At 40.6% G+C, this 14,731-nt stretch overlaps 1 protein-coding gene across 1 annotated transcript; it reads right to left on the bottom strand.

Annotated features, from left to right (window-relative positions):
- Positions 1-33: 33 nt before the first annotated feature.
- Positions 34-13,188, bottom strand: LOC134094522 (FYVE, RhoGEF and PH domain-containing protein 6-like). Its single transcript, XM_062548063.1, has 21 exons — positions 12,988-13,188; positions 9,954-11,985; positions 8,315-8,447; positions 8,066-8,133; positions 7,953-7,983; positions 6,621-6,772; positions 6,317-6,473; positions 6,089-6,176; positions 5,084-5,134; positions 4,906-4,964; positions 4,727-4,798; positions 4,170-4,238; positions 3,382-3,465; positions 3,213-3,292; positions 2,999-3,101; positions 2,735-2,875; positions 2,434-2,560; positions 2,060-2,154; positions 1,806-1,934; positions 926-1,077; positions 34-837 (listed from the first exon to the last, which is right to left on the bottom strand). Exons 1-21 carry the CDS (start codon positions 12,998-13,000, stop codon positions 801-803), a joined length of 3,873 nt encoding a protein of 1,290 aa, XP_062404047.1. The 5' UTR covers positions 13,001-13,188; the 3' UTR covers positions 34-800.
- Positions 13,189-14,731: the final 1,543 nt, after the last annotated feature.

The following is a 14,731-nucleotide window of genomic DNA, read 5'->3' as shown; positions in this document are numbered from 1 at the left end:
TCTGCAAATCTATAAATAATCCAAAATTTAGCATTTTCATGTCTTTTATTTGAATCGTCACATTTCCATGATGTGTAAAGTTATTTGCACCAAATGCAAAAGAAGGCGAGACCTTGATATACAAGTTAAATAAATATTGACAATATTTACAGTGCATAGGAACAAATATGGCCATATAGGCTTGCATGAAAGGGGTAATCCTGTCTAGTAGTGAAAGTGATCCCAAAAAGAAGGGGTAAAAACTTAGAGTAATTTATTATCACAATAATCTGACCAGGAAGCCCACTTCTCACCTATGGTGAAAGAAATATCCATTTAACTAGAATCACCCTGTGTCAGCTTAACTAACTAAATGTTCTGATCCATCTTCAACAATGTATGTATTATCAAATGTATTATCTTATCTGAACCATCGATACTAAAATACCATAGTTTATTTTAAAACACATTTTACAGAATGTACATGGTGAAATAAAAGTTAGCCTGCTTATAAACACAGGAGGTAAAAAATGTTTTCATACATCAAAATCATTCCATTTCATTTGCACAGCCTACCACATGCATGGTTCCATGAGTCCACAACATTAATCTATGAAGCAGTCACTGAACACTACAGGAAATCTATTTAGCAGTTCCCACTTTAAACCTATTAGTTTATGGGACGCTTCAGGAGGACTTCAGCCGACTCTTGAAAGGTTCTCTTTGCTGTCAGTATTAGTGTTACAGTACATCCATGCTATGTCCATTTACTGATTCACCATAAAGAGCCAGAGAGACAATCCATGAGTCTTGGATCAAGGTCACAGGACCATGGCTTTTTGGAAAGCTTCGGTCCATCTGCATAAGAAACACAAGAACACATCACTTCACTGTTGCCCAACACATTTATTTAGAGGCTTCTCATAAATCTGAATCAAAATAGTACCTCTGCAAAGCATGGGTGTCATCCGCTTTAAACATGTGGTAGAGGGTGTCTTTATGAAAGAGCTTGAACTGCAGGGTCTGCAGGGTGCCAGACTTCTCCTCCATCCTCAGCTTGAAGCCCAGAAGAGGCTGACTCTCAAGAGCAGCAACATCCTAAAACAACAACAAACCATTAAATAGTATTCTTCATTCCCTTCGAAAAAGGCCTCTATTACAGTGTTTTAGGCTTCCAGCTGTATCATATCATTCAAGTATATTTCATACAGGAAACTCTCAGAATTCGTAAATAAGATTTTATTAGTGTAAGTACAAGGTAGTATGCTTGGCCATGGCGCCCTAGATCTGCTCAAGATGCTGCTGCAAAGTTAAAGCGGCAAAGCTGCAAAACTGAAGCTGCATAAAATACAAGTAACACTGTAAATTGCTGTCACAATAAATAAGAATCAGAAATTAACGAAAATCCCGCTTTATACCATAAGCAGATCTAGACAGGTGGAGCTGGGGAGGAGGAGGGAGCAAAAAAGCGGCGTCATAGCGCAAGAGCTAGGTGAATCTGGCAGTGGAGACCGCGGAGAATTTAAACTAGCGCAGGCGTATAGGAGCAAAGGTGATTGTTTAGGTTGCGTTGTCACTAATTAAGGGCGTCACTCCGATTTTCCTGTATGAACTTGGTCATTGAATTGTTGAACATGAGTATAATTTGTGTTATAGAGTGCTCACACTAAGTGAATATTATATTGTATGGTACTGTATTAACTAAGAGAGTCTTAGGGGCCAGCAATCATTTTGATATGTACTGTTTGTAAAGATACCAACGCAGCACTTGATATACAAGTTTAACTAAACAATGAAAGTTGCTCGGTTTTTGCATGGACTCTTACCTCACTCGCAGCATATGTGTACAGGACCTTATCCTTGATGACAAACCAAAACCTTTTCCATTGCTTCTTGTTGCCCTTTGACCTTTCAAGGTAGCCACTCATCGATGAGACATCTGTATTTGCGGACACCTAAAATGTGGTTGGAATATGAACATTTGAAGCCTTTCATCTCTGTGAACATGTTTGATAGATTGTATACTGAGAGACATTTAAGAGTTGTAACTCTATTGTGCATGATGGAGAGGAGCAGCAACCTCTTTAAGAGCTGCAGGGATCCTCTTCTGCTTCCTGAAGGGGAAGGCACCAGGGGATTTGCCAGTTGAAGAGGCATTGCTTTGCGCTTGGCCACCTAAGAATGAAAAGTTGGAATATGTTTTAATCTTCACACATTCTTAAAAGTAGAAACTTGCACAATATTCACATTTAGTGCAATAACATAATACACAATACCTTAATAACATAATAAACTACATAATATTTTTATGAGACACTTGTTAATGAGCAAATTAATACAGCAAATTCTTACTGAAATCGCACTACTCTGAAATGGAACCGAATATTCATAATACTAAAGAATTTGTTCTATCAATCCCAATGTTTAGCTATTTCAAAAGCCGGAATATAATACCTGTGCCGAGCGTCAGTTCTGCGGTCCTCATCTGTAGCGTGACAAAGCACTGATCACACACACGAGCGGGTTGGTTCTTCAAGTAATCAAGCTGATGCTTGTTAGTTGAACAAGTCTGACACACCACCTGCCACAAGTAAATACAAGTTAGCAACGTACAATGCCCAACCTAATACAATTTTTAATTATCCCAACTTTCAACATGCACAGGAAGGAATTTTATATTTCTCTTTTTAGGTGCCACTGTCTGTATTTGGATTTGAAGTGAATTTAAATCCCAGGTGGTCTGAAAACACCTCACCTTCCCACAGGCCCTGCAGTGGTGTCGTCTCCAGGTGAGGGTGAACTCACAGGTGCAGATCATACACATGGTGGTCCGTGGGTCTGGGATCCAAATAGGAGCTTTAGAGCCCAGGGAGGCCCCACTGGCATCGCCCTCTCCCTGCACACAGAGGAACCTCCAGTTACACTTGCAGCATGTAATGTAGTTATCACAGAGAGGAGGTTTGGGCTCACAGTAAAACATGAACCCTAAAACCATAACATGGCAGCAGAGGCTGCTCACCTCTTCCTGGTATCTGCTTGAAATGAAAGTGATCATCTTCTTGGTATATTCACTAATGGCAGTAGAGATGGCTTCTAACCAGGCATCTCGTTCTGCTTCGGAACTAGGAAGAGAAAAATAAATAAGATAAATATGAGTAAGGTGAAGAGAGTTTTAACAGTATTTTTCATTGACAGCCTTCCAGGTCTGAAATGTCTGCCTGTGATATAATTACCTTGCTGATAGAATGAAAGAGCGTTCAACGCTCTCAATGTTGAGTTCATTTTGGTATCCTTCCTGACTAGGCCTGGTGACCTGGACATTGAGTGTCATACTGTCAATAACTTCACAGACTCAGACATAACAGTAGGACAGGAGTCAGACAAGATTGTGTTCCAACTCACCTTCATTCCTGCTAGAGAAAGCATGTTGTTCAACTTGAACTGCCCTGACTGGACTGGAGTTGTATACAGCAAGGCATCGTTGAACTAAGAGAGAGGCATAGAGTTTTGTAGTAATTATTGGATGCATAAAGTTATTTGATATCATTTAAATAATAGTATCAGCATTTGTTTATCAGAAAACGCTAAGTAAACAGAACAGGAGTTTTGGAAGTTTGTAAAAAACAAAAAACAAAAAGTCTTTCCATAATGCTCATAAATATGTTGCAAACATGCAGTGGACATAGTGAGCAGCTAGATGGCAGTAGCTTCTGACTGACACCGACAGAAGCCCAGTTCTGCATTGTGATCAAACGCTACAACAGAAGGCATCACGTGTGGGCCAAAACCTATGGTTTCAAACATGAGGAACTAAGCAACACATTTTACACCACTGAGCTCTGTGCAGACATTGTATATGTTAACATCCTAAATGCAACTCCCCTCATGTTTCCCTCCCAATCTAAGCCATGGTCCCCTTGTAACCTGAGAAACATACCCCAGTTCTGAGATCAAGCCTGAAACCTTGAGGCATACATACAATAAAGCTCAGGGAATGAAGTCCATACACAGGTTGGATCCAATTGCCCACTGACATTTTTTGACTAACTGATACTAGTGAAACAGTCCTAATCTGTTGCCTTCTTTAAATTAAATGCTACCACACTTTCACCATCACCAACTTCAGAAAAAAACTCCAAACTACAAAGTCTTTCTTTTTGAAAACCTTTTTACAATCTTAGTTGCCTTACCAGGAAAAACATTCGTGGTTGCATGACTTTCCTTGAGAGCTTCATCAGAATGCCCTCTTTCAGGAAAACCTGCCGTGACAGAAAATCCCAGAACCTCAGAGTCATCAGAACACAAGCCAAAACTGGAGTATTTTACTCCAGTTTCAACCGGTTTCTTGTTAGCAGGTGAACACTTGAGATCAATCAATGAGAACAATCATGGACAATCTGTGATTTGTTGTACACTTAAGACAAACTTCTTTATCAAATGTTTGACAAAAGGAGCAACAGCTAGTGACTGGTATCAACTTGCATTGTATCCAGAGATGAACACTAGCCAGAGGCCATTAGTGAAGCTTATTAATGCATGTTGGTAAAACTATTTTTGGGCAAGAAAGAAGAACTTATGCTTTCAGGGCTTAGCTGGTATGTGATGACCACATTAAACCTTTATCACGTTATGATGACACTACTTCCTCAGTATATAAATAGACTGCTGCTACGTGAACGTAGCTAATGCTTACAGAACAGAATACACTCAGAATTAAATATCTCTCTGTAATGTCTTCAAAACTCACCCTGCCAGGCTGAACAATCTCATGGTGCCCAGTTAGCCTGCACTGGACTTGCATGAGTTTCTGAAAGTTATCCTATGAAAACAAAAAATCAGTCCGCAATTAATAAACTCTGCTATAACACTTTCCTAGATAAGTATACACATATTCAAAGCTAATTGAAATTTGAATTAAGGCCTTACCCCTTGTTTCATGATGTCATTTGCATGATTGGCTACCTCCTTAACAATATTTAGAGCCGCTGCACAAGAGGAGAACATAGAATACATGATAGAATATCTAACGTTTTAGTCCTTTATAGTATTCCATGTAATATTATCTTACATAACATAATATTTTATTTGTATTGTGCTACTCAACCTTGGGTGTCTTTGTAATCTGTTGAGTCTTCTGTAAGATTCTTTAAGTAATCTGGAAAGATAATTTAAAAGTGTTAAGCCCACAGCATGTCAAAACAATACCTTACAGTATGTGAATACATGTGCTTACAAGGTTCACAAAAGGGCTGTTTAATCAGATTTGATACATGTGTAGTTTTAGAATGCCAAGAAACACCAAACACCAGGAAAACATGACGGCAACATTGCTTGTGAAAAATGTAAAGAATGTTTTATGCAAGAAATTCTTTGAAGGATGATTTGAGAACAGGCTGGTCAGCCATTTCAACTTAGGATCCACGACTTAGCCTCTTTGGAAGCAGGAACATGATGGAAACAACAACATATTTTACTGGATTTACAGAAAAGATTATATAGCATGAGGTGCCACTAAGACTTAGAGAAAGTTGTGTTCCATAAAATAATGCAGTAATCATTCCCTGTAGAAAGTACAGCAGGGTCAGCACTAAGACAAAAGGCCTCTCCTTGTCCTGCTCTCTCAAATGGCTACTCATGCATAGCCTGGCTAGCGCCTACCACTTCTCAAATGAGACGTGGTCTGGCACCAGACGTTCATTTTCTCTTATTTTAAAAAAATGCCCAGATCCGTTCATGGCCACGGATGTCTATCAAATGCGTTTGTGCATAGCTCATCGTTGTCTTGTTTTCCCCCCTGTTCTGTGATTGGTCCCCTATCTCAGGCAAAAATTAGGGAGGTAGTTTCCAGAATCCATTTTTTTGCCTTAGCAGCGTGAATGAAATCACCGCGCAAGGCAGGATGGGAACACCCAGGCTAGCTCATGCATGCAAATGAACTAGTTTGTTGTCATCACAAAGTTAATCGGGTAGACCCCCCCACCCCAATAAAAAAACATTGTGCCCCTTTGGAAATAGCAAATGCCCCCTCTGTCACTGTACTCTGCAGCTACAGCATATGACAGTACATATGACTTTATTGACATAATAAGCTAGCCCTCCTCCTCTGTACCTGTTAGTAACAGCTGGTATTGAGGTATCCTCTGAATGGGTTTCAGTAGGTAATGCCTCAGTGCTAAGTTGGCACAACGAGGGTTTGCCTGTGAAACAAAAAAAGAAGATTAGAGGATTAAGACAAAATTTGTCCAGTGGAAAAGCATTATCCACACGGAAATACACCAGGCACTTCTTCAAGGTAAGAGCCATAAACTGACGAGACTGGTTGACCTGGATGACTTACTTCAAATTCCCTCACAGCGGCAGCGAAGCTTGGGTTCTTTCGACATTGCTCATCTAGTAGGGCCACATTCTTGTCAAACTCGCGAATATACGTGGAGTACATCTTCAAATATGGCCCTTTCTTAACAAAGATGTCGGCTAACTGGGAGTAGTGATCCCTGTCAAAACAAAAGGGAAACGTTTTTTTTTTGTTCAGTTTATATTCTCATAGACTCTAAAGCAATTTGTGCTTTTATTTGATGAAATGACATCTTATTCTTGCTGGTGCTATGCATAAACAAGCATTATGAAGATTGTGAAGGTACCATTGGGCTACCCGTTCCTCCAGCTCTTTAAGCAGGTCCTGGTTGAGCTCATATAACTGGGGGAGGTAGTACAGGATCTGATTCAGGTTCCGCTCCTCAATCACAGGCTTTCCTGCCTGCTGAGAGACCTTAGCCACTGCATCTCGAAAGTCCTACAGAGTAACAAATGGGTGTATCAGACAGAAAATCAACAAACAGTGACAAAGGTGCAAAATCTCACACACAACATTCGAAAATGTCCTACTGTAATTGTGCATAACAATAGCAGGACTCTACCCGTCTGAAGATACACCCTACAATTTCACACAGAAAATAAAACGTGACACCAGCAAAACATGGCCTAATTTTCCTTCTCTGGCATGTCTGCCAGGGCTGATGTGCACATGGACAGCTGCCTTGGGTTTCCAAAGCCTAACAATAGCATGGGCTTGAACGCAAGGGTCCGCCTGGTACAGCTTAGCAGATGGTGTGGTGCTTTTGTCCTTTCCAAGTGCTTAGCTTGAAATACAGCACTTGGCAAAGCCTTAGGCCTTTTAGACGCCCCCGAGTCTTATGACCACAAGTGCTTCAAACAATGTCCGATATATTTACCTCTTCATGCAAAGGTGGACAGAACAATTCTCTCTACAGTCACTCAAATAGATCTCAACATCAGCTGTCAGTACACAGGAACAAATCCTCGCGCTTAAGTGCCAAACTGTTTTAGTTTTTTTTTTTGTCACATTGGCCTGAAAATCAATCAATCAATAAATTAAATCAATAAATAATGTCTTGCAGTTAAACTATTCTTGTAAATCCATGAGCAAGTAAAGGGTTAAACTGCCGTCAGTTGTTGACAGAACCAAAGCCTTTAAACTTAAACCATGTTTTCTGAAATGGTTCAGACTTCTGGAAGAGAGCACAAACAGAGCATGCTACATGTATATTCACAATACCACATCTTAATGAGTTCAGAATTTCTCTCATCTGGTCAAAACAAAGCACAGAGCAGAGGGCTCAGAGTTCACCCACAGTCTCATCACTCTGGTTGAGACATAAGTGATCTTGTATGGCTAATTTTGGGGCCGCATTCAACCACTGAAGAGCTGAACAAAACCAACAAAAATGCCAGAAATTCAGTCTGCTCTTCAGACTAAAAATGTTCATGGGTACCACATGGGTGTGCCTCAACTGTGAAAACAATCTAAGATATATAAATGGCACTGTCTCACACACTGTAGCACATAATAAATATAAAACACTCAAAAAGGCCACAGCACCAAAGTTGGCAGTAAGAAACTGACAAACCATTTTCTAAAGCGGAGGAGGTTTTCTTTGCTTTCAAGTACTCACAATATGAAGAAGCTTCAGAACATCCACAAACCTATAAGGAGAAATGAAAATCAGTACTTTGTCTTGCTAAGTGAAGGCAGAAATAACAAGTTTCCTGTGGTATAGTAACTTACACTTTTTCTGAACTCATTATTTCTCTGGCGATATGAACCACTTTGCTCTTCTTGGTTTCTCCAACGTGCTGAGAAAAGACAAGTTTGGTATTAGACATTGGGACAAGTACGGGGTATATCACAAAGGGCATATGATTATATTTGTTCATATACTGTAAATCCAAATTTGATCCACACCTTCCACTTTTATCTCGGGCTAAAAAAACATCTGGATTAAACATAGAAAGTCCACAAACATAAGAGACTCACATGATTGTGTTCAGAAAATTCATGATCCCCCTTGCTTGAGCTTGAGCTCCTGTCATCCTCATCCTCTGAACTGTGGCAGATTTCCTCTTCAGAGAGTCCAGAACCTTGACCCACATCCTCCTCAATACTGTCCCTGTGAAAACACACAGAAGGTCTGACAGTTTCCTTTGGCATGAGAGCAAAACATGATCCCTTCACAGTTGTAATTTTGTGTTTGCCATAATTGTACTGGAGCATTTTTGTTTAAAGTCAACAACCTATGTTTTATTAGGTTCCAGATCATATTTGCACAATAGTATTTTCTGTTCACTGGTTTTACCAAACCAAATCACATGTTTTGTAATGCCATGGTAAATGGCACTTGGAGTGAGGGCTTAGCTTATGATAATCTTGTGGAGCTATCCCTCTTTAATGACTAATCTCCAAAAACTACAGTTAACAGATAAGTTTGAGTTTGTTTTGAGTTATTGCATTGAGGCATCATCCATATTGTCCTTATTATGCAGCATTGTTCTGTGACTAGATTTCATGGAATAATAGGCTGTGCAAACACAGCTGTCCAACACATTGGCTACACAGTGGATAGGAGTCAAAATTGTACTATCCCACAAGCCAAAACACAATATGAGACTGTAACTTCTGCACAAACAATACAATGTGGCTACAAACCAAAACTATTGTGAGTCTTGCAGTCAGACCCACGATGATGTCTAGTCCATCATTAATCTTGCAATGTTATAACATGTTGTGTGTGGTGTCTTAAGCTGCTGGGACCTTGAATTTCCCCTTGGGGATCAATAAAGTATCTATCACCAATGTTGTTGACTAAAATGAGCCGACAGATTGATCTGACAGGCTAGGACATCTCCTACTTCATCATGGAGTGTGACAGACTACATAAGGGACATTAACATTCAGAACATTCTGAATTCAGAGTTTGGATACAACACTGCACTGAGCTGCTTACTGCTGTGGACGTGACCATTTCTGAGCACGTTTGCAAGCCTCTTATTGAAGGGTGCATGCTGCTCAGCACAAGATTATTATTGTGCAAAGTTTTAACCCTGAGTGTTGTCATTTTCAACCACATTATAAATATTTGGATGACTAGAAGAAGATTGCTGTTACCTGGACATTATTTTTTCTCACTTTATTCACACCAAGTTTACTAGAGATTCCTTGAATTCTAGCAGGCCTATATAGACATGATACTGTGGGTGGCAATGAGTGGGTTGAAATGGAAAGGAAAACAACTTGGTGGAAACACCTAAATATATTTAAGGAATACTTTGCATTCTTCTTGAGCTTGTACTCCACCTTGTCACCTGCCTTAGCCACATTATTGTGTCACCATAATGGCTGGTATAATAAAAGAATGAGGGTGTGGATAAGGGCATAAATCATTTAGAAACAGCAAAACTTTGTGCAAGGCTGTCATATTTTCCGAATATTAAGAGACTGAATGTCGTTGTCATCAATGTCTGAGAAGACATTGCTGCATGCATAGCAGGCAATTTGAAATGAAGGTAAATTGTGTTATATCAAATCAAATAAAGTGCTTTACCCACGCTATGCTGGTGCGATGAGGTATTATTGGTCCATATATTAGTCTGTGTTCCATATGCACATTGATAATTACCTCTCATATCCATTGTGCTTTTGGGTGTCATCAGCATACTCTCCTATCAGCTCATATGGCTCCTGCTCTTCATATATATTCTCTTCGTCTGTCCAAGAGGAGCTCTGCCAAGTCACTGGGGCTGAGGAGGGAGCTAAATGATTTGAGCATGGAACGTTCATGTATTCTGGAATATCCTCATAGATTGGGAAGTTCTCATACTCTACTGCGGCTTCTGCCCCAGGAAAGATGTCCTCTCCATCTACACTCTGTTCCATGCCAATCACTGGACAGGAAAACTTCCGATTCGCGGGTGGATTGGTCTTTCTAGCGGGGATTCCCTCTCTCTCCACATCCCCATCTACAGACTCTTCCATTTCCACTGACATACAATCAATGGACTGTCGTTTGGTCAAAAGTTTGGGCAGCTTTTTCACAGAAATATTAATGTCCAGAAACTTCCGGAATGAGGTTTTTTTGATTCCATCAGGGCGAAGCAGATCCACAGATGTGAAAGACTTGGATTTTGGCTTTAGGCTTTGACCAAACAGCTTCCCCTTTGTGTTGCCAGGACTAGAATTAGCAACTTGCTTTCCAATGGACTTTTTTGTACTGTCCAGTTCTTTTGAAGCAGGATTAAGATAGTTCTGATTGTCTTTAGTTGTTCCCATGGTGCTCTCCACTTTCGTTGTACTCTGAGACATGACAGTAGGCAAGTGCTGTCTATGTTGCTTTTCTGGGGATGTCTTTGGTGGCTTTCCATCCTCTGACCTTACCCTTGTTGCCACAGTGAGTTGATGAGTAAGCTTCAGTTGTTTAGGTTGGATAACTGTGCACGGACTCTCACTGTTCTCAACTTCACAGTCATCAGCATCTACAGAAAATTCAGTTGCTTCATAGAAATACTCTGCCACGTTCGGGATCTCTGTCCGGCCAAACGGAGCAGGTTTTTCCAGGTTTTCCATTTTATGTTTAGGAATAGGAACTGGCAGGTGCAAATCCACATAGCCTGTTTCAACAGATTCATATAAGGAGGTGCTTTCACTCGGAACTGCAGTGATGTTCACTGCATCAGTCATTGCCTCAGCGAGATCCATACCACTGGATGTTCTGATCTCGTCTTTGCACTTTTTAGTGCCACCCTGTTGTTCTGGGGTGTGTGACCTCGGCCTGCGGGGCGCTGGAATAGGTAAGGCCTTTTGGGGTGCTGCTGGGATTGAAGGGGTGCACCCCGTCGAGTCTCTGATTTGATTCCGGTCTAATCTGTAGCTGTCTGAGGGTTTTGCAGAAGTCCTTGACTGTTGACAGTGAGCGTTGCCATTGACCTCATCACTCCAGGTCCTCTGAGGAGGAGTGCATTTAATTCCAGACGCAGTGTTCCTGTGAGCTGTGTTATTGTCATCAAGCCTCTCAACAGGGCTGCTCTGGTCCTCCATCACTTCCTGAGCCCTTTGCACGTGATTATTGTTGCTAAGGACACTCTCAAGCCGTGTGCCATTTGGAATCGTAGTGCTGATGAGGCCCTTCTTGGTTTCTGGCATGTCAGGCTCCACGTCAGATTTTGTTCGATATCTCGATACAAACTTCTTGAAGCCTTCATTTTGCCTGTTCCCCTGGTCTTTTCCTGGATGGCCAATATTTGTAATAGCTTGTTTGCTGTCCGCCTTTGGCTTGCATTGTGGACAATCGTCCCGACTGCAGACACAAATTGGAATTATGTAATCCCATTCACGTTTCTTCGGCCCCAGGTGTGTACCATTCCTTGAATTGAGCAAACCCACATTACTAGTGGTCCCTAATTTCTCTTGTGGTGAGAGAAGACCATTTGTCCTCAGAACTGGAGATTTCCCATGTGCGGTCGTGTTGGAATTTTGGGGAAGGCACGGTTTAGGTGCAATTGGTGGCTTCAATCTTTTCTCCACTGAAGAAGGCAGTGAAAGTACATCTGGCTTAGGTGCTACAGGTGGTGGTTTTGGTTTTGGTGTCTTCTGAATGGCTTTTGGTGTCTTCTGAATGGCTTTTGGCTTGGGTGCCAAAGGTGGTTTTTCCACACCTGAGTAATAGATGACAAATAAAGGAACAATCAATATCAAGGATTGTACACATCAAGGATTAAGATAAATACTTAAAAAAAAAAAAAAAAACAGAAAACCAGCAAATAATTAGCCAACTGAAAGGATTAGAGAATGCCTGTAATTCTCCAACCCGTGACAATTGCCCATTTGTAAGATTTGTTTTAGTTAATACATATCTGAAACAGAAGGCTGAAAACTGAAAGAAAAAAAAGCATCCCACAGGATCCATTTGAAAATTACAGGTGTTGTGGGTTTGTATATTATGTCTCCTATAGCCTATATTGTGCATCATCTTTACTGTGTCTTTCATGTTCCATTTGAACATAGGCTATTCTTTTCTCTAGCCTATAGGCACATATATAACCTAAAAATAAAGTTGTACTAAAATAAAGCCCATACAAGACTTAAAGACTGAAAAACTCCTTCACACAGATCATGTACAAATTGGACAGACTGTGTTCACACAACCCACCACATTGTGCCCCGACAAACACATTGAAGTGCATGTTGTTGTCAAACTAAAATTGTTACTACAACGACGTCAACGATATATTGACATCTCCTTAATTGCTGATTTAGAGGGGGGGTTAGACTAGCCTACGCATGAGTCTACAGCAGCTGGCATAATTCAGAGACTTGTGTTCTGACAAGGTGCAAATGATTTTTTTCCTGTGCCCCACAAAAATGCTGCCTTCAGATAATGTGCCTCATTTTTTGATATATATTCTGTTAACGGCGTGTTTGCCCATCAGGTGCTTTTACAACTTAATCACAGATGTGGAAAGTGAGGATGCAAACTAGTCCTAATTGAATTGACGCACATCGTTCATAAAGAAGAACATGAAAACAATCACAACCAACCGTAAAATCCTGGTTAGAAAACACAGTGCTGAATAGGGACTGATTAAAAGGTTTAGAGAATGGCCTGTTTCCTGTATAGTAGGTACCTACCTACCTCATAGAAAGTGTAATCAACTTACCTGTTCTCATCATCGTTCCAACGCCGCTGTTCTTACAGTTCTTCAGTCTCAAACATAATCCAAATGTTACTTCTGAACGACGTAGCTTCTAATTGACATCGCTAAGACGGCAGAGATCACTTCTGTGTTGTTTTCATGGATGGTTAGGCTTGCCTTATTAATTTCGCATGTGCTTCAGTTGGCTACTGCTTCTCTGTTCGAGCTTCGCAAACACTGAGTTGCTACTGCCTACTCTCCAGTCGAGTGGAAGAACACGGTCAGTAACGAAACTCACCGCTAGAGGCGCTGTTCTTCTATCTTAAGCCTACCTTGAGAAGATTTGGGAAATATTCTTGAAAGATTGTAGTCTTTTGAGTAAAGCTTGAATGTTAGTTAGTTAGTTAGCATTAGTTAAAATACTACAATCTTTCAATAATCTTTCCCAAATCTTGTCAGTGTAAAGCCTACCTTAGCTGTGTCATCATGGACCACACTTCAAACTGGTAAAAGCGTGCATGTAACCCAAGGACATCCATCCCATACTTAGGCTAAACATAATGTCACTGGGCTTTAGATAGATAGACACCCAGCAGGCCTATAAGATGCCAAATCAGTCGTGACATCTCTCTTAGTTTCATTCAAAGGGGATGTATTGAGAACCTTTCAGACATATGAATCTAGACATGATTTAGATATCACATGGGTGGGCTGCATGACCACAATCGTCCACGTTACTTGACCTTGACATCACCCGGGCCTTACCCCAGTGAACTCCATTCTGCTTGGTTTGGATCTCTGCATCTGTAGGCCTATCAACAGTATCACTATAGCTGCCTGCGAAGAACCTGAAGTGTTACCTGTGGCCACGCGGGTATCACCATAGTGAATGAATCAGTGTCAGGGGGAAACAGCATACTCTCTTTTTAAGAAGGGTTCTTGGGGTGATATATAGAACCATGCAGGCTTTAAATTATGAATCCTTCAAAATGGTTTAAAGAACCCTTATAGGTGTGCCATATATGAGGCATGCAATAGAACCATTTTTGTTTTGGCTCATTTCTCAGATCAGAATGATATTCTCAAAACTGTTCAAACTCCATATGATCTTATCACTTATGTGCACAGTACACAAGTCAGTGCACATCACTGAAGCAGTTTCTCCCCATCTTGAACAAACAACTTGCTTTAATCCCCAGGATGACACAGAGGTTAGATTTGCTTTCCCTTTTTCACAAACTCAAATCTTCTCACCTTACCAAACTACCAGACAGCACTTCTGACCTGAGGTTTTCTTGAAATTGTTCTTTTGGTATGAGAAATCAAAAAGTGACAAACCATAGGTAGTCCATTCAGCAAGTAGCTGAACATGGTGTTGATCATTTTGTTCTCTAATCACTGTTTATTATAATAATAATAATAATAATAATAATAAGCCTTTGTTTAACCAGGGTAGTTACATTGAGACAGAGGTTTCTTTTCCAAGTGTGAAGTGCAGCTTCTCAGATGAAATGTAAAAAATGTGACCGGCAAAATTAATTCTGTGATAAACACCTTGACAAATCTGTCCCACTGAGCAGTGTCAAGTGGTTCAGACTGACTGGATTGGATTTGCCAAGATCCAGCATATTTGAACTGTCATCAACAGCAGAGGACCTTACATATCCAAACTCTGTTTGATTGAGTGGAGAAGGCCATACATTCAGTGTGCCATTGCTGTGAAGGTATTTAGTGCTTTGGCACAGCTTACTCATGGAGGTCTCCTGGG

Source organism: Sardina pilchardus, chromosome 10, assembly GCF_963854185.1.
Source record: "Sardina pilchardus chromosome 10, fSarPil1.1, whole genome shotgun sequence".
Taxonomy (NCBI): domain Eukaryota; kingdom Metazoa; phylum Chordata; class Actinopteri; order Clupeiformes; family Clupeidae; genus Sardina; species Sardina pilchardus.
This window is presented reverse-complemented; position numbering and strand designations above follow the sequence as displayed.